Below are 23,412 nucleotides of genomic sequence, written 5' to 3' on the forward strand. Positions count from 1 at the left end.
TACTGAGCAAGGAGGGGGGTTTTTGACCCTCCCTGGCAGTTTGCAGTCGAGGATAATTGCGCCATGGTCACTGAGTCCAGACGCGGTCTCTAGGAAAGGAAAGGTGTTTGGATTTGGGACGATGGTGATGTTGGATGTAGTAAGGAAGTGGTCAAGGTAGGATTGGTAGTTGGAACGGAAGAAGGTTGGTAGTGCGGGACTAAGGTGGGAATGATGAGCCACCTGTGGAGTTCGTGACCATTGAAATTCGGGTTTCGGTCTAGCCATGAAAGGTGTTTCGCGTTGAAGTCTCCGCCTATGACAAGAGCCCAGGCTTTGGCGACTTCGCGTGGTTGGCTAGAGCAATAAGATAGCAGATTGGATAGATCTGCTGAATCAAGGAATTGGTGTGGGCAGTAGATTGCTGCCATGTATACCGTGGTAGATTCGGTATTGATCGAGATCAGGGTGACTTCAATTGATTTGAAGTAGTCCACCGGGGGGAAGTGCATTCATAATTTCTTGTGGGGAAAATGTGCGATCCAGGCCTCTGATGATGAGGCTGGTTGTTTTTTTCGCTAGGGAGATGACCAGAGAGAGACAGATCAAGAAAATAGTCGTATTGCTATGTCAGAATTGCGTTATTTAGTGAGTGATAATGAAGTAGATAGGCTTAGAATGCAACGAGTTCGAGCACATCAAACACAACAACAGCAATCACGACAAATGAAATTGATCGAATCCGCAGACGGAATGCTTCACAATATGCTTTTTTATGAAATATGGATTCGTTTTGTTTGCTTTAAAATTATTTTATACAAAAGTTTAGGTCTTTTATTTATCGATTGAGGCAGTACGAAGTCTGTCGGGTCAGCTAGTAATCAAATAAAAATGTTGTAGAACCGGTGATCCCCACTATAAGGATTCGTTTGTATTCGTCTCAATCATGACAAATTGCTGTTTAAGATAGACGCATTTCTACCCCCTATCAATAGTTTGGATTTGAGATTGTTGACCATTTCATTGAATATTATTGTGGAAACTAACTAGGTCGAGCAAATGCACCATAAAATTCAAGATGCGGATTTTAAGGTCTCACAAATGAACCATATCTTTCGGCAGACTTTTGAACAATAGTCAAATGTTGGCGTCTGATTACAAGTGGCAGCTATTGTTAGTTATAATTTAATGAAGATGGATGCTATAACAACTTTAAATTATTCCATTCCGATTGGAAAATCATCCGGTTGATTATTCATTTCGAATAACACGTGATATTGTAATGACGTTACTTAGTTATATGGAAATATAATCAATGAAAGCATGAGATCACATTGGCCATAAACAGCATGCAGAAGAGTCTGAATTTCCATTAATAATTATTGATAATAATATGACATTTAATCTATTGAATGCTGAAGATGGAACCATTATGAAAACAATAAATTCGGAAAATAACAACAATAGTAAATTATGGTGACCTCGAATTATTATCTTAATTGCATTCGACTCGTTTGCACACGATTGTCGACTTTAAAATCAATAAAAATGCCTTCATGCAACCCAACAAACACTTTCCACCCGCAAGCCGACATCTATAATTTCCATGTTCTAACTCAATTGAATAATTCGCTTTTGATTTGGTAATCCCTGGCGCGATTATTTTAAGGTAGTTTACCCCTATTAGATCAATTCGCGATTTCACGAAAGCCCAATATTGCACTGGTATTATTGTGAGAACATGATACGCTATAAGTAGATATCTGTACTACAAATTGTATCTAATAAGGGCATTATCGTAATTCCAAATCGATTACACAAAAGCGTCAAGGGCACCTGTATTTGCTGAAGGGAGATTGCGCTTTTCGTGACGAGTTCTGGATGGTTTGAAACAACTTTGGGGAATTAATTATTGTTCTGCTGGAGTTTTTAACTTTTTCAATGTTACTTGAAAGTTCTGTTATATTTTTCGGACAATGAATAGTTTAGATTCATTAAAAGATATCTTTAGTTCGTGATTATACACACGAAACTGTATTTTCCTATGTAGATAGACGTCCTTTAGTCCTACCTTGTGACCTAATTGTAATAAATAGACCGTGAAGGTACACGCTTAGGCCAGTAACAAAACTTCTAAAGTATGTCTAGGTTATGCTCGTATGCCATTCATTTATAAATAATCAAAATTATATACTTTGAGGGAACTTTGACTATTGAAACTTGTTCAGGAATATGGATAAGGTTTTCTTCTTTTTTCTTCAGCTTTTGTCCCGTTCACAAGCGGGGTCGGCTCGTATGGGTCTGATCTGGCTGCAATCTCGAGGCTTTCAAATCCCCATCCAGCGTATCAAGCCACTGTTGTTAAGGTCTGCCTTTTGGTCGTTTACCATCGACTTCGATGTTCAAACCAATCTTGGCAAGTGAATTCTCGTTGGCACGAATTGCGTGACCATACCATCGAAGACGCCTCTTTCGCAACTTTTCCACGATCGGTGCAACCCCATAACGATCGCGGATATCCTCATTTCGGATGTGATCTAAACGTGTAACGCCACTAGTCCAACGTAGTATCTTCGTCTCCATTACCGCAAGACGCCGTTCATTGTCTTTTATAGTCGGCCAACACTCAGAACCATAGAGAGCGACTGGACGGACGACATTGCGGTAAATTTTAGATTTGAGACGTTCGTTGGTACTTCGATCACAAAGAATACCAGTTGTGGAACACCACTTTATCCAGGTTGCGTTAATGCGTGAAGCAATTTCATAACGCAGCTCTCCATTGGCTGATCGCGTTGACCCGAGGTATTTAAATCGCTCAGTTCTGGGCAAATCACTGCCGCTGACAGTGATTGTGCCTGTTTCATGGGGATCGCTCGTTAAAAATTCAGTTTTGTTTAAATTCAATCTGAGACCGTGTTGCATGAGGCAATCATTCCATTTTTGGACAAGTTGGTCGAGATCATTTTTGCTATCAGATGCTAGGAAAACATCATCTGTATAAAGCAGTGTATAGGGCGGTGGGCGCTGGATGTCCCGTGTGACGGTGTCGCTTATTTTTAACGCGACTTCAAAAAACTGAGTTTGGTATAGGCGCGGCGACTTCTACCTGAAGTGCAGCAGCATGTCGCCTTACAGTATACACCCCCTAGTGGGCGCAATAATCTGGGAGACACAGGCGCGGAATATCATCATACTTTTTCCCCAGTAGTGAAAAGTAGTGACAGCAAACTGCATGTAGTATAGGTCCCTGACGACAATCTCTCTTCGGTAGTTAGGGAAAATTTCAACCTGCTCTAACAACAACACTCCTTCTGTTATTTTTGAAAATGTTGCCGATCCACGCAGTAGCGCACTTCTCCAAAAATATCGAAACATTACTACCGAATGAAGTCTCTTTCAGCCAGTTAAGCTTGATGTCCAGCACATCAACACTACTGGCTCCCTTATGTCCCCTTCTCGAAGGTGCGTCCTCTACCATCTCAGAAGTTCGCTCTTACGCGGAAAGAGTTTGGACAATTACTTAAGCAGGATATATGTAGACCTTCCAACAGCAGTTAGTCATCTCCACTCGATTTGGTCCCAATGCCCAATGGCCAATGGGGACCTTATAGAGATAGACGCCTGAATGTTCAAACGATTTTAGACCGGTTCCCCATTCCACTCATTCAAGACTTTGCACATTATTTGGCAAACTGTCGTGTTTTCTTGACCTTGGATCTCGTCAAGGCCTAAAATCAAATCCATGTAGGTCCCGAAGATATTCCAACGACACCAATTTGCATATCTTTTGGACTCTTCGAGTTCGCATGGATGACTTTTGGGTTGTACAATGCGACACAAACCTTCTAGACATTCATTGAGTCTATTCAACGAAACTTAGACTTCTGTTTCGTCTATTTGGATGATGTATTGGCTGCATCTTCTTCCGAGTCCGAGCGTTTGGCACACCTCAAGTGTATTTTTCAACGGATATTCAACATGTGCCCAGTAAAGAGGCTGTTCCCGTCACCATCGTCATAGATTAGGGAATACAACTTGAATCTACTCTCTTCTCGAAGCTCGGAAAGCACCTGAGATTCAAATAGCAACTACATACCACCCGCAGTCTAATGGGTTGCTAAAACGTCGGAAGCTGAAGGCAGCCATATTGGCGCGCGATGAGGCGTTCTGGTCGCAGGTCCTGCTTTTCGTTCTGCTTGACTTCCGTACAGCCGTCGGCGAAGAGTTTGCTGCCAGCCCTGCTGAGCTGGTGTACGGGGAGAACCTTCGACTCACTGGCGACCTGGTCCTCGACAAAAGAGATGATCTTGGAGAGACCGTGTCCAAATTAAAGCCATGTCCATATCCCTGGGAAACTTGAAATTTGTGCCCGCGTTCAGGTAAGGCCTGATGCCCTTGTGGCGCGGCATTCGAAATTTATTTCGAATGTCGCGAATACCAGCGGACAGATGACGTCACCGGCGCCCTACTCTGTTCTTCACTCTTGTAGCGAGTTCTGAACTGAGTAGAGCGCCAGTGTCGCTTCCTTGATGAACACCAACAGAGACACGAAGCGGTTTTGATACACCCGCCATACTTCGAACTTTAATTTTCGGATCGTGGTAGAGCAATTGAACCCAGCGCACGAGTTCTTCTGGCACGAAGTGTTGTCATAAAGCATACCAGATGAGTTCGTGTGATACACGGTCAAACGCTTTCTCTAGATCCAGAAAGGCAATGTAAAGAGGACGATGCTTCTCACGGTGTTTCTCCATGAGTAACCGCGCAGCGTGTATTGCGTCAGTAGTTTCGCAGTTTTTGACAAATCCGGTTTGATTCACGGTTATTTCAACGATTTCGCGAATACTTATTGCTAAGAATAAATTCAAGAAGGTACTCACCTCTACGATTTTTGTCGCTGCTTCCCCAGACTTCGTGGTGGGCGCTGGCATCGCAACCGAGAAGAAGTGGTAACGCCCTCTCCTCGCAATACTTCGTCAGTTTTGCGACTTGTTTCGGTGGAGCCTGGATTTCGTCTCCTAGGAACTATCCCGATGCCACAACTGCCTCTCGAGTGCTCCTCCCGGCTTCCAATGAGACTTGGATAGCCACAACGTCCCCGATTAAGAACTATGAAAGACATATGTATTTTAAAATACGTCTAAGAATTATGCAAACTCTTGGTTTTTCACAAGAGGAGTCCCAAATTACCTGCATGCTTCCTCCTTGCAGACCGCGAATCTGCTCCCAGGGCTCCTGAGCCAGCACTATTCCAATGTTCTCCTTGTAACTTGCCCTCGCAATCACTGCAGATGTAGCTCTCGCATGGTGGAGGTTTATCTGGGCTATCTTAGTGCTGGCTATTGGCTCCGTTATTGTTTGAAGCTCTTCTCCACTGTCGGAGTGTCACCCTCCTCCTCCGACATGGCGCTTTCCAGCGCATCGCTGTCCACCCTGAGCCCTAGGAGTCCTAGGTCTAGGTCGTCCAGCTTCTACTCTTCACTGGGAAGCAGGTCTATTTCCCTAGTTGATCCAGTCCTTTGCGCCTCTATGGCTTTCGAGACTTCTTGAGGGACCTCGGTATGTTTTCTACTCGGTACCTCCTCCGAGGTATCTTTCCTCGGCTTTTCCCTATGTACATGGATGGGTATGTTGCCAAATCGGTAGTTGATATGACAACTCCGACGTTTAATTGCCTCCAGGGATCGGTCATCTACCCCGATTGTGAGGAGTTTACCCTTGCCCTCCACCTTGCTTCTGAAGACTCTCCATAATCGGGTATGGAGATCTTCATTCTGAGCGATTAGGAGGCTCCGTTTCTATTGCCGCGGCTTTTGGCAGCAAAACTGTCACCATGTGGACTAGTGGTATATCATCCCCAGCACATGTTAACAGTTCCACCCCTTCCCAGCCTGGCAATCTAGAAACTATGGTTCTAACCCATTCTGCGGTGTGTTCCGTCGCGCAGTCCACCAGTATAAGGCCTGGTCGAAACCGTATCCCGGTGAACACCAGTTTCGAAGTCCAACCCTTGATCATCTGTTTGACGACAAAGTCCTCAATGATTTCCTGCTCCTCACGAGTGAGTATTTGCTCGGGAAACCTTTTTGGCAGTATGGCCAGTCGAATGACCTTGACCGCCCTAGCATAGCTAATGGCGGGCTTCCTGGGTCCTGCCTTCACTCCTGACCTGCCCGGGGTTTCTCCCCCCTTGGGTTCAGGTTTGGATTTTTTGGGAGCATTCCCTTCATGCGGGCTGATATCTGCTGCTCCCCGCTTTCTCTGGCTTAGGTCTGTCCTGAGCCTTCTTAAGGGCCTCTTCTGGTTTCAGGCCTTCCTTCAGATAGCGCAGGTACCATTTAACACCGGCGCCACTGATACCTGTCTCCTTCCTGACGTCTGTTATATTTATCTCAGACGTGCTTTTGCTGGTCCCTGCTCTTTGAGCAGTGGTGTTCATTGGCTGTTGTCTACGCAGTATACCAATGTTAACCTTGGATCCACTGCTTGACGTCCCAACTTCTCCCTTCTTGGGTGTAATCACCTGGCTGTCAGTAATTCGGAGACGTGCCTCCACCTGATTAACCTTTTTTTTGTACTCATCTGATTCCCACATGGGGGTTAAGAGGCCCCCCGTGCCATAGCCCCCGGTAGCACGGTAAGGCCTAACTTACTCAGTGAGGCGACCAGGTATCAGTGAGGCTTGCCCCGACTGCAAACTATCCAATGGACACGGTACACATAACACTCTGGATTGGGGGAGGTGTTTCTCGACTCCCCAGTCTAGATTCGTAGCGTTTTGTTAATAGTAGGGTCACCTCGTACAAAGTGTGGCTATCACCACTCAGTAACGGTCTTGGTAGACGAGAGGCTTGGCCCCTGAAAAGCCACGCACCGTCCCAGAGGAAAGACAGCTCATCCTCAGAGAGAGATAGGTTGGCTTCAGGGAGCTATGTTCCGCGTCAGTCTATCCTGCAGTGCACTGCTTGACCCCACCAAAATGATATACTTTGAGGCAACTTTGACTATTGAAATTTGTTCAGGTAAGGGCAAGTTAAGAGTCCCCTCTTGTTATGCAGTAGACATTATTATAGTTCTCACTTGTAGAAATTACCGCAGCCTTTAATTCCCAGGAAATATCTCTTACGTTAGGCACAATATTCTTCAAAAGATTTTTTAAATGCCACACATAAACAAATTAATACCATAAAAATCTGAACTAACAAGTTTGGTGTAAATTCACCGAAACCATTAAGCGGCTTTTTTGCTATTAATTTATAACCCCTTTCACATATGACAATATGTGCCCCGTTCATGTATACAATCGTTTATGGAGTGGAAGTGTCCATTGTTGCACTTAATCCAAGCAAAGATCTCTTACTTTTTTCATTGGATTGCACGCTTCTGCCTATATTTAGCATATCCATTTACTGATGAAGTTCTATGTCACCACACCAGCTAGATGCCGAGCTATCATTGTCACTTATCGCAACTAATAAAAGTAGATGATAGATTTAAGGTAATGTGGTCGTTGCTCGGGTGTATCTTTAAATTTTTTTTTCGTGAATACAATGGAGGGGTTGATGCTGCGATGTTAAATGGTTTTAGAACAGAAATTTGCAAAAGACAGAGAAATATTACATTTGTTAACTAGCATAACCTTGGGGATGACAAGGCTTAGCAGATTCGGATCATATCTCAGAAATAAGGAACTTTTCATTATTCTTCATTGACCTTGATACCCCATCACCCCATAATACTGGGGAGGTTAAAACGTGACACTCCTATGTACGTATTTAGCATGTTGCATTACAAATTCTAACGTCCCTCATACATGCTCTTAGGGGGATCACTTCACTCCCATATATCTTTTGCTTTTGATGTTGAGAAAACTTATTATTTTTCCTGGAAATGAAGAGGAAAACCGCCGTGTCTAACTTTGTTATTTGTAACGTGATTGATTATATTTCTAATGTTAATTGCGAATAGTTACCGGACCTATCAGCTGTGTTCACTTCTACAGAAAACTCATCTAAAATTATAATAGTTATCAATAAATTTTGCTATTGCTTCTAGTGAATCAATGTGAAGCAAAACAAGCTTAAGATACATTGATGAAATCCTGGAAAATAACCGCGTTTTTCATTTTCATTTTAAAGTGAATTCAATGCGAATATGCATGAGATACAGAATCAAGAAATGTAGTTTTCAACGACATTCTCCAATGAACCTGACTTAAGTTTATGAACAGTGCATTCGATGATTGTATCTAGATAGGTAAATCGGTGTTACTGGGAACCAATAGGCTTAATTCACCACTTCAAAGTAGACCTCCCAGGGAAGAAGAGAAGACAATTAACAACCCAATTTGCTACCAATTTCTCGTTGTGAGCTACGTTACAAAAAGTGGTATAAAATATTCCAGACAAAAACTATTCCTGGCAAACTCTTAAAACACCATTTAGATTGAACGAAAATCTTTATGTTTTTGTTTTGAATGTAACATTAAAAATTTTAGATCCAAATTTTGTGTCCAGAAAACCGTTGTACGCAAAACAAAATTTAGACTAAAAAGCCCAAAAATCTTTCGACTCATAAGAAGATATTCATCAACGAATTTTCACATCAGATAATCCCATATTTAACTTTAAAAATACAGAATTCAAACTGAGTGAAATTATGCGGTATTTCCAACGATTAATTAATTGAAGTAATAAAAACTTGTTGTTTCGTTGGTGTGGATATTTATTCTTGCAAATACCGATATTTCGGGAACCACTCTGCTGGTCAGTTTCCTGAAAATAGAAAAAGTAAATTGTCCGTTTTGACGTTTGATTAGCAAATCTAGGAAAGCCAATTGGTTGTTAACTTCAATCCAGGCAATGAGATGAGGGAGATCATTGCAGATTCTAACTCCCCTACGTACAACATTGCCAACTGGTTGGTCGAGGAATGCCAAAAATTGGGATCCATTAACGGAAATCAATCCGTCAAAAACTCGAAAGAATTGATTGATAGATTGAGTGCAATGGGGGCTTTGGCGGATAATGAACGACTAGTGTCAATTGACGTCAAAGCTCTATTCCCAAGCACGCCTGTAAAAGAAGCCATAACAAAATTTGAAGAGCAGCTACTACGTTTTGGTTCGACACCAGAATGGAGGAAAAAGGCTAAACAACATGCGAGGTTGGCTTCCCTCTGCATGAGTGAGAATTATTTCACATTCAGGGGAAAATATTTCAAAACGACCTCAGGTGTAGCGATGGGCAATCCCCTCTCCCCACTCCTAAGTGAAATCTTCATGGTATCACTAGAGGAAAAAATGGAGCAGGATGGATTATTGCCAAATAAATGGTTTAGGTACGTGGACGACATTTTGGCAGTGATCTGGGACACAAGTATCCAAAATATACTGGATAAAATCAACACGCTGCACCCTAAAATAACCTTCACTCACGAGATTGAAGTTAACAACCAATTGGCTTTCCTAGATTTGCTAATCAAACGTCAAAACGGAAAATTCACTTTTTCTATTTTCAGGAAACCGACCTGCTCAGATTGTCCGAAGGTGTATATCGGGCAAACAAGAAGATTGGCAACCATCAGATTTAGGGAGCACATGAAGGAGGCAGAGCTGGCTGTAAAGTACTCCCGAAAACTCACTAAATCTATGGTGGCAAAACATATGGTGGAATGCGGCCATAAAGTAAGCGCTGAGGATTTGAAGGTCATAAAGCAGGTAAAAAAGATTAACCAGGTGGATGCTTATGAAAGCTGGTTCATTAGCAAACAACCGGTTGACACTAGGTTGAACTCAGATCTGGGTAACTGCTATTCCCCATTGTTTAGAAAACTCTTAAAGAAAACTAAATGAATCTCTTCCCGTTTTAGGATAGATAAATTAACTATTAGGAAATTAATTAAATATTTATTTCTTTTTCAGGACCTAGATATAAGTTTTTAGCCATAATTATAATGTCATAGTATATAGTATAAATAGAACCTTAATGTCTACAGATGAGCAAACTTGTTAGCACTGATGAAGGGAACAAGTGGTTCCCGAAATATCGGTATTTGCAAGGATAAATATCCACACCAACGAAAAAGAATTCAAAACTTCTTGACAAAATGGTGGGTGTTCAAATCTATATTTCAGCCGCATTAAGACACCTGTCATTATGGAAAGTTTGTTCCCAGTTTTTGATAGCAGTATCAGTCAATGCTACTGACACCCCAATTGCTGGTTCCGGTCCAGGCATGGGGGAAGTTGAAGCATTTTTTGCTAAGGCATCCGAGATTTCATTTCCCTCTACCCCACAATGACCAGAGTAAAAAGGGGGGTTCTGCAACCAATTACTGAAAATTATAATAATATACTATTATTAACTTTATATGAACAGGTATCGATATGGAGAGTATTTCGTAGCCCAGGCACCATATAGTGGCAGCCTCTTGATTTTCTTCAAATTTTTCGACAGATGGACAGACAGACAGACAATAAACCGATTTGAATAAGGTTTTGTTTTACACAAAAGCTTAAAAATCATAGCCAAAGTGCGCCAATAATAGCTGCTGAGATGAAAAAAGAGATAGGGATAATCGTATCGGTTGAAACTGTACAGAATGTTCTTCGTGACGCTGGATATGTCGGGCGTACAGCTCACAGGAAATCATACTTGAGCTCCAAATGCCATCTTCACAAAAGCGTGGGAAGTATGGGCCTATCTTCAGATCATATTTTTAGTCAAAATAATATGCCGAAACATATAGTAAAAGGCCTACAAATAAGTTCTGTCGGTTTTTTTTAAATTTGAAGCTTTATTATGAAAAATTGGTTATACATTCATTGTTCAAAGTATTGCCCATCGCTAGCCACAACTTTCTTCCATCTTTCAGGCAATTCATAGATACCATCGCGCCAAAAAATGGCCGGCTTGGCCGCTATCCACTCATCGAGCCATTTTTAGAGTTCGTCGTAATTGGAGAAGTGCTGGTTAGCCAGGCCATGTTGCATCGACTGGAACAAATAGTAATCAGAAGGAGCAATGTCTGGAGAGTACCGCGGGTGGGGTAGGACTTCCCATTTCAACGTTTCTACATATGTTTTAACGGGCTGTGCAACATGTGGACGAGCGTTTTCATGTTGCAAAATAACTTGCCACATGCCTTTGCTGGTATTGCGGCCGTTTTTTCTTCAGTTCGCGGCTCAAACGCATCATTTAACGTCGGTAGAGTTTGCCGAGACCATTTCGTTCGGTTTTAGCAGCTCATAGTATACCACACCCAACTGGTCCCACCATACACACAGCATGATCTTCTCACCATGAATATTCGCTTTGGCCGTCGATGATGAGGCATGGCCGGGGTATCCCCACGTTGCCCGACGCTTGGGATTATCGTAATGGATCCACTTTTCATCGCTAGTAACTATTCGATGCAGAAAACCATTCCTTTCTTGTCGTTGGAGCAGTTGTTCGCACGTGAAAAAACGGCGTTCGACGTCTCTTGGCTTCAGTTCATACGGAACCCAATTTCCGACCTTTTGGGTCATTCCCATTGCTTTTAAACGGTGGGAAATGGCTTGCTGAGTGACTCCAAGTGTTTTTCCAAGTTCTTCTTGCTTTTGCGATGGATCTTGGTCGAGCAATGTCTCTAATTCTTCATCTTCAAAAATTGTTGGCCGTCCGGCGCGCTCTTCATCTTCTAAGCCAAAATTGCCACTTTTAAACCGTTCAAACCACCTCTGACATGTTCGCTCAAATAGAGCATGGTCACCATAAACTTCCACCAAAATGCGATGACTTTCGGTTGCTTTTTTCTTTATATTGAAATAATGAAGTAGAACTTCCCGCAAAAACACATTATTTGGTACAAAATTGGCCATTTTCGTTGATGAAAAAAGTATTGTTGTTTACATTTCAATTAAATAATTTATACTGACGTTTGTGCCTATTGACAGTAGCTTTCCGATGAATGTTTGGAAATGTGGATCAATGGAATAAAAAACAAGCTACGCCATCTATTGTGAAAACCGACAGAACTTATTTGTAGGCCTTATACTAAATACGAAATTGTGGCTACTCTACAATACTCCAAAAAGGTTGGAAACTCCACCACAGTCTTCAGATTGGAAAATAACATCCGGAGCAGACATATTTCAAACAAAACTGTCTTACGAATTGCTCTTCAGAAAGAATGGAGAACCATTTCAAAAGATACAACAGAAAATCTCGTCAATTCTATACCAAGCCGGTTACAAACAAAAATAGACTACAACGCAATGCCGACTCACTACCCACCAAAATATTTTAGAAAGCACTTTTATCTGGTAATACTTTTTTGGTATGTAATACTGGCGTCTACTTTGTGTTTTTGTATTTTCTTGATTACAATGAAGTGAAGTGCTTATTTTTCATTTTATTTCTAAAGAATAGATAATAGATAAAAATGGTCAGGACGCCAGACAGCTTTAAGGAATATCAAATTGGTGGACCTCGGCGCAAAACCGGGATGTCTGGAGTTCCTTATTAAGGCAGGCCTAGACCGGATACCGGTTGTTGCGCCGTTGATGATGATGATAAAGAACCCAAGCCTCTATGAGGACTGCCAAGATGATTGTCTTGTATAGTAAGAGCTATGATGGAACGTATCGAGCGAAACAGTTTTTGGAAGTTGAACTATGCTTTGTTGACAGCCAACAATCGTGCGCTGTTATCGGTTGTTATTTTCGACTCTGGATAGAAGAAATTATCAACGGTCTCAAAGTTGTAGTCTCCTATCCTTATTGTTGTCATTTTAGCAGTACCATTTGATGCTGTTGGTTCTTTACTTTTTCGTTACAAGTTCTCAAATTGCCTGTTGACTGTATCCTTAAAACTGGCAATTGCCAGATGTCAATTTAAAATCAGTTACCTCAAGGAAACCGACTCCTTGTACACCACTTTCTTGCCGGGGACTCACCGTTTTAATCTAAAAAAAACCTCCAGGGTCAGATCATTGAGTTTCCTAATTGAATAAGTCCATTACCATCCCACTACAACATTGACAACAAAAAAAGAAGGCTCAACTAAATCCTTTCTCAAACAGCTTTCCCAAGTTGTATAGAGAGGACATCCGCCTCGAATTCTTCTTAGATTTACTGTTTTGGTGCAATTGGACAATTTTTCTCCCCTTTCCGAATGTTTTTGATTATTATAACAACAATCTTATTGGTACCTACGAATTTTTCACTAGGACATAATATTATAATTGAGGGGAACAACTTAAGCTACACATCTTCTTTGACCAATAGCGTAGTGCCAGTATTCTGTCGTTGTATCCGCCGAAGATTGCTGTGAGTGTTTGACATGCAGATCGTATTCGATTTGAATGCATGAATTTACCGTTCTTGGTATTTCGACTCAACAAAAGGGTAAAAAATTGGAGAAAAGAGGCTGGCGGTGTCATGCAGGCACTTATTGGAAATCCATCACCAAGAGTGCACAGATGCGCTGCGTTGGAAACTACCATCTGTCCAATGATATATGAAAAGAAGAAGAAGAAATCCTCGAAGTGGTGCAACAGAAATTTGCGATATGCTCCAATCGCATCTGTAGGTATCAAACAAGCTTTCAACGAAGGACCGACAACACCATGTTCTTCCAAAACGAACCTTGATTCTATAAAAATCTTACTAATTCAAGTCGCGAAAATAACCTCGATCTGGATCAGGCAGAAGACTTCTGGAGAAGTGTTTGGAGCGAATCTACAATTTTTCACAAAGGGGATAACTTTCCTCATCCCTAAGGAATAGGGTGCCTCTTACCCTTCAAAATGTCGACCAATTACTTATTTTCGTACCATCTACAAGGTCTTCACTTCAGTTCTGTGCGCGAACATCTCAAAACATCTCAATGTTCATAAATTGATAGCTGAGGAGCAAAAAGGATGCACAAAAGGCTCCCGAGGCTGCAAGGAACAATAATTGATACGGTAGCTGTAAAGCAGGCTGTACACCAAAAACGTAATATCTCGACGGCCTACATCGATCATAAATCAGCCCCGTTTGACTCCATATCGCACATGTAGAAGGAGAAACCCATCACCGAGGTCATGCCAAAAATTTGTTGTTGCCAAGCATAGACATCAAATTCGAACAAATGGTTGCCTAATGGTGTGCTATTTTATGAGACCCACGCATTCTTAACTTCTATTCAGGATTCTCCGCTCCCCACTAAAAACTAAAAAACAATACATTCTTCACGACTCCTCAATCACCAATTCCAGTTGTAAGCTATGCAACTGTGATGAGAAGACCATACAGCACATAACATCTGCGTGCAGGATGATGAACAGTACCGAGTACACCAATCGTCATAACTTCGTCTGAAAGATTCTCCATCCAAACTTTGCGTTGAAGTATAACTTAGTGGCAACCATGGTACAAACCGCAGAGGATCTTGGAAAATTATCGGGCTAAACTACTGTGGGATCACACTATTGCTACCGACCACATAGACCCCATCTAGTTCTGCTTCTCAAGGAAGATCGAGCGTTCTTGATAATCAATGTAGCCGTACCGTTGGACCGGAACACTATTGATAAACGGCAAGAAAAAATCCGGAACTGCGGCCCCTTGGCGGACGATATGAAGCAGACTTGGAGACTATAAAAGACTGAAGCGCTGAAAACGCTGGATCTTAGGACTGGGGTATACATTGCATCCTTACAATCTGTGCCATAATCCGAAGAGTCCTGTCCGGTAATGATCTGACATAGTGGGATCTAGTCTTGATTCGCACTGTCTTCGATTTAAAATCTATATGTCTCTGCAGTTTAGAACCACCGTCTCACAGCTTGAAGTGTTTGCGACAATCGGGATGTAGCAATACATTTTCACATGGTCGCACACACTTTGCGTTGAAACGCGTCATCGCTATGATGCGGGCCTTTAGATGTTGCCTTCAGTCCATCGTTAGGTTAGTCAAGCGTCGATCCGGTTGGGCGGGAAGACGGTTCGAGGGTTTTTTTTTAACTATATACTGGAAGAAAAGCAAAATTTACTAAAATCAGGTTTCTTAATCCGAGATTAATTAAAGCAAGAGAAAGAAAGTACAGGGAGCAACTGCATCAGGCGCGGAAGTTTTACCAACAAGTCAGCAGGATGAAGCCTTATACACCTCGATGCTCATTCTGCCGAGACAAAGAGGGAAATCTGATTTCTGACAGAATGGGCATATTGAAGCGATGGGTTGAGTACTTTTATGAGCTACTGAACAACCAGAACATCGGCGAGCTGGAGGTCCCGTCCACTGAAGACGACGGACAAATACTGCCACCCACCAAGTTTAGGAGAAAGAGTCCGTGCAATTCATCGGCTAAAAAATCATAAGTCGCCAGGAGCCTATGGAATTACAGCCGAATTGGTTAAATATGGAGGCGATCAGTTACACCAAGTGGTTAATCAACTAGTGCTCAAGGTATGGGATAGCGAATCAATGCCTGACGATTGGCAACGAGGCATTATCTGTCTCATACATAAAAAGGGAGATATCACACAGTGCAGCAATTATAGAGGTATCACGTTGCTGAGTACCATCTATAAGATATTCTCCGCTATCCTGCTAAGCCGGATAGCACCATACGCCCAGAACTTCAGTGGCCCATACCAAAGAGGCTTCACTCCAGGCAAATCAGCAACAGATTAGATTTTTTCTCTGCGGTAAGCGATCGACTTTAAAGCCGCCGATGATCGCATAGCCAGGGTAAAACTGTACGCGGCCATGAGAGAATTCGGTATCCCGACGAAATTAATAAGACTGACTAGGCTGACCCTGACCAATGTGCGAGGCCAGATAAAAGCAGCAGGATCACTCTCAAGACCATTCGACATCAACAATGGTCTACGACAAGAGGGATGCCCTATCATGCGTCCTCTTTAACTTGGCCCTCGAGAAAGTGATCCGTGATGCTGATGTAAATGCAAGAGGTACGATCCTCCTTAAGTCCACCCAACTACTGGCCTGTGCTGACGATATCGACATCATGGGAAGAACCAGTCCAGACGTACAAACTGCCTTCATCCAGATCGAGCAGGCGGCGCGAGATCTTCGGCTGCACATCAATGAAGGCAAGACAAAATACATGGTGGCAACGTCCGCACGGTAGACGGACCAACCAACAACATCAAACCGCACTGGTCAAACAGGAAGAATAAGGATAGGAGAAAACAACTTTGAGAACGTTGACAATTTCTCCTATCTGGGGTCGAAAATCACAACCGATAACAGCTACGATGATGAAATCCGCGCACGGTTATTGTCAGCCAACAGAGCCTATTTCAGCTTACAAAAACTGTTCCGCTCGAAACGTCTCACCATAAGGTCAAAGCTCTTACTGTACAAGACTATGATCTTGCCAGTCCTCATGTATTCCTCGGAAACTTGGGTTCTTAGCAAGAAAAATTACGAACTCTTGGCCGCGTTCGAGAGAAGAATCCTCTGAAGAATTTTCGGCCTCCTACATGAGGATGGACGATTCCGTAGCCTACACAATGACGAAATCTATGAGCGATACAATGACCGTCAGGTTATGGATAAAATTCGACTCAATAGGTTACGGTGGGCGGGTCACTTAATCCGTATGGATGAGGATGATCCCACCCGGAAATTAGTTAGTTTAGTTAACTGGGAGGAGCCGAAGCTCCGAGCACTCAGGCCATTATTAGGCCCATTGTACTATCCCCGTAAGTTGCCTATTCAATGGCTTCCCGCCTACGGTGTTCGCAGGCTTTAGTGAATCTGAGAACATTCTCAAGAGGCAGAGAGTGTGCCGATTCTTCATTGAAGAAAACCTTGCCAAGGTGTCTTCGTCTGAGATCTGAGGATGCCGGGCAGCTGCATAAAAAGTGCAGGGCTGTCTCCTCCTCCTCCTTACATTGACTGCACACAGCCGAAACCACTACCCCAATCTTTTCCATATGGTAGTTTAAGGACAGTGTCCCGTCAAAAGCCCTACTAGGGTTTTCATGTCCCACTTTTTAAGGGACAACAAAAATGCCGTTCTAGTGGCCCTAGGCTCCTTCACAAGGATTTTCACTTGCCGGCAAGAGTCCAAATTTCTCCACTCGGTTGCATAAATCCTTGCAATTTCACCCTTCAGAGTAGACTTGACAGTAGATGGTCGGATTCCAAGAGCTGGTTCTGGCCCCACCATTGTGGATCCAGACCCTCGGCGAGCCAGTCTATCAGCCTCCTCATTAGCGGCGATGTTAAAGTGCCCCGGCACCCACATCAGGAATGTTTCGTTCAGTCGGCCAAGTTTCAACAGCACCTGATGACAACTCCACACTAACTGGCTTGATATGTTGTTACCATTTAGTGCTGATAATGCCGCCCGACTGTCGGAACAGATTCGAATGGTGCGACTCCTCCATTTTTGTCGCAGACATTCTTCTGCTGCCAATAAAATGACATATATCTCCGCCTGGAATATGGTCGTCATTTTTCCGAGGGGTCGGGCCAGTTCTATAATCGGATTCTCCGAGAACACACCTGCACCCGATCCATCCTCCGTGACTGACCCGTCGATGAAGATTATTAGGTCTGTAATCTGAAAAGACTCATGGCCGCTTGTCGACCATTCTTCTCTTTCGGTGATTACGACAGTGTATGTCTTTCCAAAGCCGAATCTGGAAACCATATGATCGGTCGGCATCAGGGCCACCGGATGTTTTTCAAGGAATTTCCAGATAGATGCATGCCCGTTGGATTGACCGCCTTGCCACGTCCCAATAGTATCGAGCCTATATGCGTCGTTGGCCGCTTTCCGTTTCACCTCCACACAGGAATGTGTGTATCCCTTATGAACCGATCTACTAGTCTTTCTAGTCCTTTTAGCAGAAAGGACGTTAGGCTGATCGGTTGAAAGCTTTTTGCGTCTGTGTAGGTGGGTTTTCCTGGTTTGGGAATGAACAACACCTTCACTTCCCTCCATTTAATTGGAATATAAGCGTGTTCTAGGCATGCACGATATATATTCCGAATGTGTAGACCCAGGGCATCCATTCCCTCTATTACTAGCGCAGGGATGATTCAATCCGGACCTGCACACTTGTTTCTATGGAACGAGTTAAATGCCCATTTCACTCGCTCCAGTGATACAACTTTGCATGCCAGATTCCAGTCTCTCGGTTGAGGGCTGTATGCACCTGTTGGCCCCGAGATTAGATTTTGGATGCTGCCTGGGAAGTGTACTTCAAGCAAATGATTTGCCGTTTCTTCATCGCTTTCTGTATACTTCCCATTCTGTAAACGTAAATAACCCAGTTTCTGGCTACGTTCTTTGACCAGAATCCGCTTCAGCTTTGAGGTTGCCTCAAGAGAGTTAGCCTCTTCGGAAAAGCGTCTCCAAGATGATCGTTTAGCCGATCTTATGCTCTTCTTTAGAGCTTTCTGTGCCTCTTTATAGCGATGCCAGCTAGTGCTTGATTCACCCTTCAGAGCACGATTAAGGAGCATCCTTGTCGTTCTCTTCTGTTTTGCGAAATCTGAGTTCCACCATGGTGTTTTACCCTTCTTTGGCATCGTGAGTGGACAGCTTTCTTTGAAAGCTTCTCTCATGCTAGTTGTGATCATCTGAGTTGTCTTTTCAATTCCAGCAGTGGATTTGATGCGCTTCCCAGGGATCGTGACTCGGGCGCTCAATTCTGTTTGATACATTACCCAATCTGTCTTCCTCGGATTCCGAAATGGAGTGGGTGGAGGTGGATCCATCCCCATAACGAAATCAATGCGTCTGTGATCCGAGAGTGTGATATCGTTTGATACTCTCCACTCTCCGATCAGAGCCGCGATGTCAGGAGATGCCACCGTGATGTCGATGACCTCTCGCCTGACCACGTTGAAGAAAGTGGGTTCATTACCCACATTTAGGATCTGCAAATCGGTTCCTACTAGATACTCCAGTAGTCTCGATCCTCTTGCATTGATGTTCGAACTTCCCCAGCATATGTGGTGAGCGTTGACATCACATCCTGCTATTACCCCCATGCCTCTACTTTTGGCATATTGGATAGCTCTGATGAATGTTCCACTGGGAACGTCTTCTGCGTCGTAGAGGAAATATGCAGAGCACCATAGTATCTCTTTATCTCCCTGTTGACTTTTTATGGTTAGCTTAGCCGATGTGGTGTCGCCATCACATAGGTCGTTAACCAGGTTAGCCTGGAAGTCTTTGGAGACTACCATGCAGGTGCGGGGTCGATCGCTTCCATTGGCATACAATAGGTCAGCATGTTGGAAGTTTAGGCCCCTGAATGCCCCACCAACAACCCACGGTTTTTGTATGAGGTATATAAATGTCTTGCAGTTATTGATCCGACGACTGATAAGTGCAGTCGCCGCTTTACAATGCTGCAAATTTACTTGGGAAATGTGGCACCTCATCTACGTTTCAGATGTAGATGCCGGGGGCTGCACGTCCCCTTCAATGGTTTTAGCAGCCGACACTTGTAACGTGATGCTCCCCAGCCCATAATAGAGCCGGCAACCCGATTTTTCCCAAACCTTCTTAACATCAGGTTCGGGAACGCCGATAGTGAGAAATGTTCCCGGTCTATCGATTCTCTCTCCTGTTTTGCTGCCTAGCAGCAACCAGTTGGAAATGTTAAGGTAGTTCTGTGCACCAAGTTGTTCCAGAACCCCGATACCATTGCGCTCTTCTTCTGGAAGCCAGAGAAAGCACTTTTTGATCGATGGAAGCTCAGAGACCCTTTTCAAGGTTAGTCGCGCACCCTCCCACACATCGTTAAGGGAGGAGCAGTACTGCCTGAGCCACTCATTCGTGCCTTCGTCAGCAAAGTTCAGCCGTAACATTTTACGGTATACACGTACCGACTCAAAGCAAAGCTTAATACCTTGCGCGGACGCAGTCCTTACAGCTAGGAGGAGTTTCCTCCTAAGCTGCTCGCACTGCTCAGTATCGTAGCCGGATGGATTAGAGTCGTCATTCAGGACCCATCCATCGACTTCGATAGCCTTGACTGCAAATGAAGGCCTAGCCGTTGCCGGTCGAGCCCTCTTTGCTGCCTTTTGTGTCGAAGAGTTAGGATCGTCCAAGGACCGCTGCCGCTTCGGTTTCCCCTTAGCCACAAGTGCCCCGAACGCTCCTCTCCCCTCAACTTTGGCACAGCTCTTTGGTTGCGCGTTGATCGGAGGCGGTTTGCCCGGAGGCGGTTTGCCCGAAGGCGGTTTGACCGAAGGCGGTTTGCCCGGAGGCGGTTTGCCCGAAGGCGGTTTGCCCGGAGGCTGTTCGCCCGAAGGTGGTTTGCCCGAAGGCAGTTTGCTGTCCGTGGACAGGTGCTTACCCATGGGCAAGACTTTAGCCTCAGCAGGTGGCGCCGATTGGAGCCTGGGGTCAGGAGTACTGACAGAAGGGGCCTGCTTCGGCTCGTCCGTTAAGGACTGGGTTCCAATTGAATTGGTTCCCACTTGAATAAGTGGGGAATCTGAGTCTAGACTCAGGTTCTCCATCGATGAGCTCAGGGTTGCCCCTTCACTTCGGGTTGGATCGTCACGATCGAAGTTTAACTGTGTTTGCTTAATAGGTTTATGTTTCTGTTTTTTTTTCTTTTTTCATAGTTGGCTGCCATGGCCGCAATTTTTTCGGGGAAAGTAAGTCGATCTCGGCAGACCCCTTTTTTGCCGAGACAAGGCTAGTTGAAACTGGCGGTCGCCTGGTACCCAGAGTTCACCGTTTACGCCCACATCTTAATCCCTGTGACCATTCAGCCCTCGGCACGGTAGTCACACCTTGGCTTCAGGTGTCACCTCCCGTTTCCTGGAGGATCTTCCTTACTGAGCTTCCTCACCACGACAAGGTAGGTAATCGTCGAGGGATCCCACCCGGAAAGTCTATAAGGGCATTATCTATGGTAGAAGGAGAAGACGAGGCAGACCCTGCCTAAGATGGAGCGATGGTGTAGGCCAAGACGCCAGACAGCTTTTAGGGATGTCGAATTGGTGGACCTCGGCGCAAAACTGGGATGTTTGGAGTTCCTTATTAAGGCAAGCCTAGACCGGATACCGTTTGTTGCGCTGTTGATGATGATGATGAATTAAAGCAAATGCAATTAAATGCTGAAAAAATTAGATTTACTTCCGTCACAACTGAAAAAGGAGTATTGCAACTTTATAGCTGAGAGCTCTATGTTACTTTTCGCTGCCTAAAAATTTCATTATATACTACTTAAGTATTAGGTACTTTTTTAATCTGGCAGTTCGAGTTAGAAGCTCCACCGCAGTAATACATTCTCTGGGACAATGGGGTCATTTAGCGGCTTCTGGTCAATTCTCTCTTTCCAAATGCAGATTTTCGGCTGCTTGTATGGCTAACTTAAAGCTCAGCTAACTCGCCAAGCCCCCATGGATTCTATCACTTATTTAGCACTCCCCGAAAATAGTGAAGCATCATACGCACCCGATACCCCAACCGAACATTTTTTTGGAGGTGGAGTATTACTGCCAGTTGACTTTGGTGCCTTCCCTTGTCAAATTTCTTGCCATCGAATAATGAGAAATTTCTTTTCTCTGGTCAACATTCCTCACTTTTTGCTTTTAAATATGCTTTTCACCTCTGAACTTCATCCTGCCTGGCACCTTAGGGGAATGAATCATCCATTAACGACTCATAGGAGGCTAGCCAGCAAGTCTGTCCTATTACGGTGTTATGAAACAAACCCTCATGTGAATGCCGAAGTAATGCTTATTCATTGAATAATTGAAGAATAAGTACAAGTCACATTTTCTCCTTGATTTGCATCCCCCCAGAGGGTTGGATCTATGGTGAGCATTTACATACTTCCAGATATACATGCGGCTACTGCACGAATTGATGGCTACAGCCCAGTACCGTGAGTGGATCAAGTCCAATTTAGCAATGCTGCATTATCATTGTTGTTATTCTGAGATTTGAAGTGCAGGTTCATCAGTAACCCGAGCAAGCCTATTTGTCGAGTAGTCAAAAGCAATTCAGTGTGAGAGGTCGCGGTTCAGTTTCTGGTGAAAAGTAACCAATTTTTCGAGTAACGCTCTTAGCGGTCCACTGTCCGTTTACCGCTCGATTCGAAAAACCAATTGTTTTCGAAAAAAGAACGCTTTTCTTTTAGCTAACAACGATCCCCAAAATATGTCTGATCCAAGTGAAAAGTAAGTGCCAGTGGCCCAAAACAGTACCTTAGTCCGATTAATTCCAATGTGACTCGATAGTGCCAAAAATTTTGATATACCAAAAATTGACCCTTACCTCCTCAAAGACAGAAGTGCTTGGAAAATAGTGGGTGTGCCTCGTCGTCTCGTAATGACGCTCCTGTAATTCTTATTAAGTGCTGCTGACAAAAGTAACGGTTATTATATAATTTACATATGAATAATATCAACCACTTCCGAGTTGTTGCTGCGCTTGTGCCTTAATTGGATAATTAGATGGTTTTCTTATACATTTTCATTACTATTGTTATGCTGACCATAATTCCTATTTTTGGATGTCTTTCTTCTTAGCGTACAATCAAGGGAAGAGAGACATCACTGGTAATGATGGTGCATGAATTGGATAATTATTATAATTCGTGAGTAATGAAATAGAATGTGACGTAAATTTGTATGTGACCATATATGGCAATATTCAATATAAAGAGTTCGATCAAAAGCGGAAAGCAGATTCAGGACTTATAGCCAACACAGTCTCAGATAGTTACGTTTTGGAATATGAAGTTCGTAAACAAGAGGAATAAGAGCTAATAATAATAATAGGATCAGGGAAGTTGCACCATATCCATATCAAAAGAACTATTGTGCGTCCTTAATGGTTATAGTAAACCTATTAACTATAGTATGTCGACCAAGCCAATAACCGACTGGAACTTCAAGTGTTTCAGCACATCTGGTATTAATATTCTCTCAGGTGCTTCAACCTACTTTTCACAAATTCATTGCGTGAACCTCAATTTTTAGCACTTTTCCCTTTGAAAAAACTGGCCAAATTTATTTAGACAATATTCACTTACTATATGATTATGGTACGTGCTTCCTCCCGGTCGTTTAGACGTTGCGTCAAGCGGCGGAGTTTGTGACACTCCTTCCGGAGCTCTGTAATTTCCACTGTCCACCAATTCATAGACAGCTTGCCACGTCTCGATGCCCCCCTGAGTATGGAAGTTCCGCAGACCATCGTTATCTGGCTCATAATTGAACTTACAACCGTGTCAGCTGCAGTGACATCACTCCCGGGGTGGATCCCATGAGTTTCGACAAACCTCCCGGTGTTCACCTTCGCGATGTTCCACGCATAGAAAGAGCGCCGGAGTGGCACACACCGAGAGTTTGTATAATATAAACCACTTCGAAAGGTCTTCCAGAACTCGCCACCTGTCGCGCCACACACGACATTATCGATTCCGACCCGAATATTACCTGC

At 43.6% G+C, this 23,412-nt stretch overlaps 1 protein-coding gene across 2 annotated transcripts in view; it reads left to right on the forward strand.

Moving 5' to 3' along the window:
* LOC119661244 (P protein) overlaps positions 1-23,412 on the forward strand; it is an 82,163-nt gene that overhangs the window by 12,982 nt on the left and 45,769 nt on the right. Inside the window, exon 1 of one of the 2 annotated variants that reach the window (XM_038070482.1) lies at positions 21,964-22,145. The exons of the other annotated variant lie outside the window; for it this stretch is intronic. Coding sequence (XP_037926410.1) covers positions 22,126-22,145 — 20 coding nt within the window. The 5' untranslated portion in view covers positions 21,964-22,125. Of the gene's footprint in view, positions 1-21,963; positions 22,146-23,412 lie in introns of those variants that run through there. 2 annotated transcript variants of the gene reach the window in all.

The sequence above is a fragment of the Hermetia illucens genome, chromosome 1 (assembly GCF_905115235.1).
Source record: "Hermetia illucens chromosome 1, iHerIll2.2.curated.20191125, whole genome shotgun sequence".
Taxonomy (NCBI): Eukaryota; Metazoa; Arthropoda; class Insecta; order Diptera; family Stratiomyidae; genus Hermetia; species Hermetia illucens.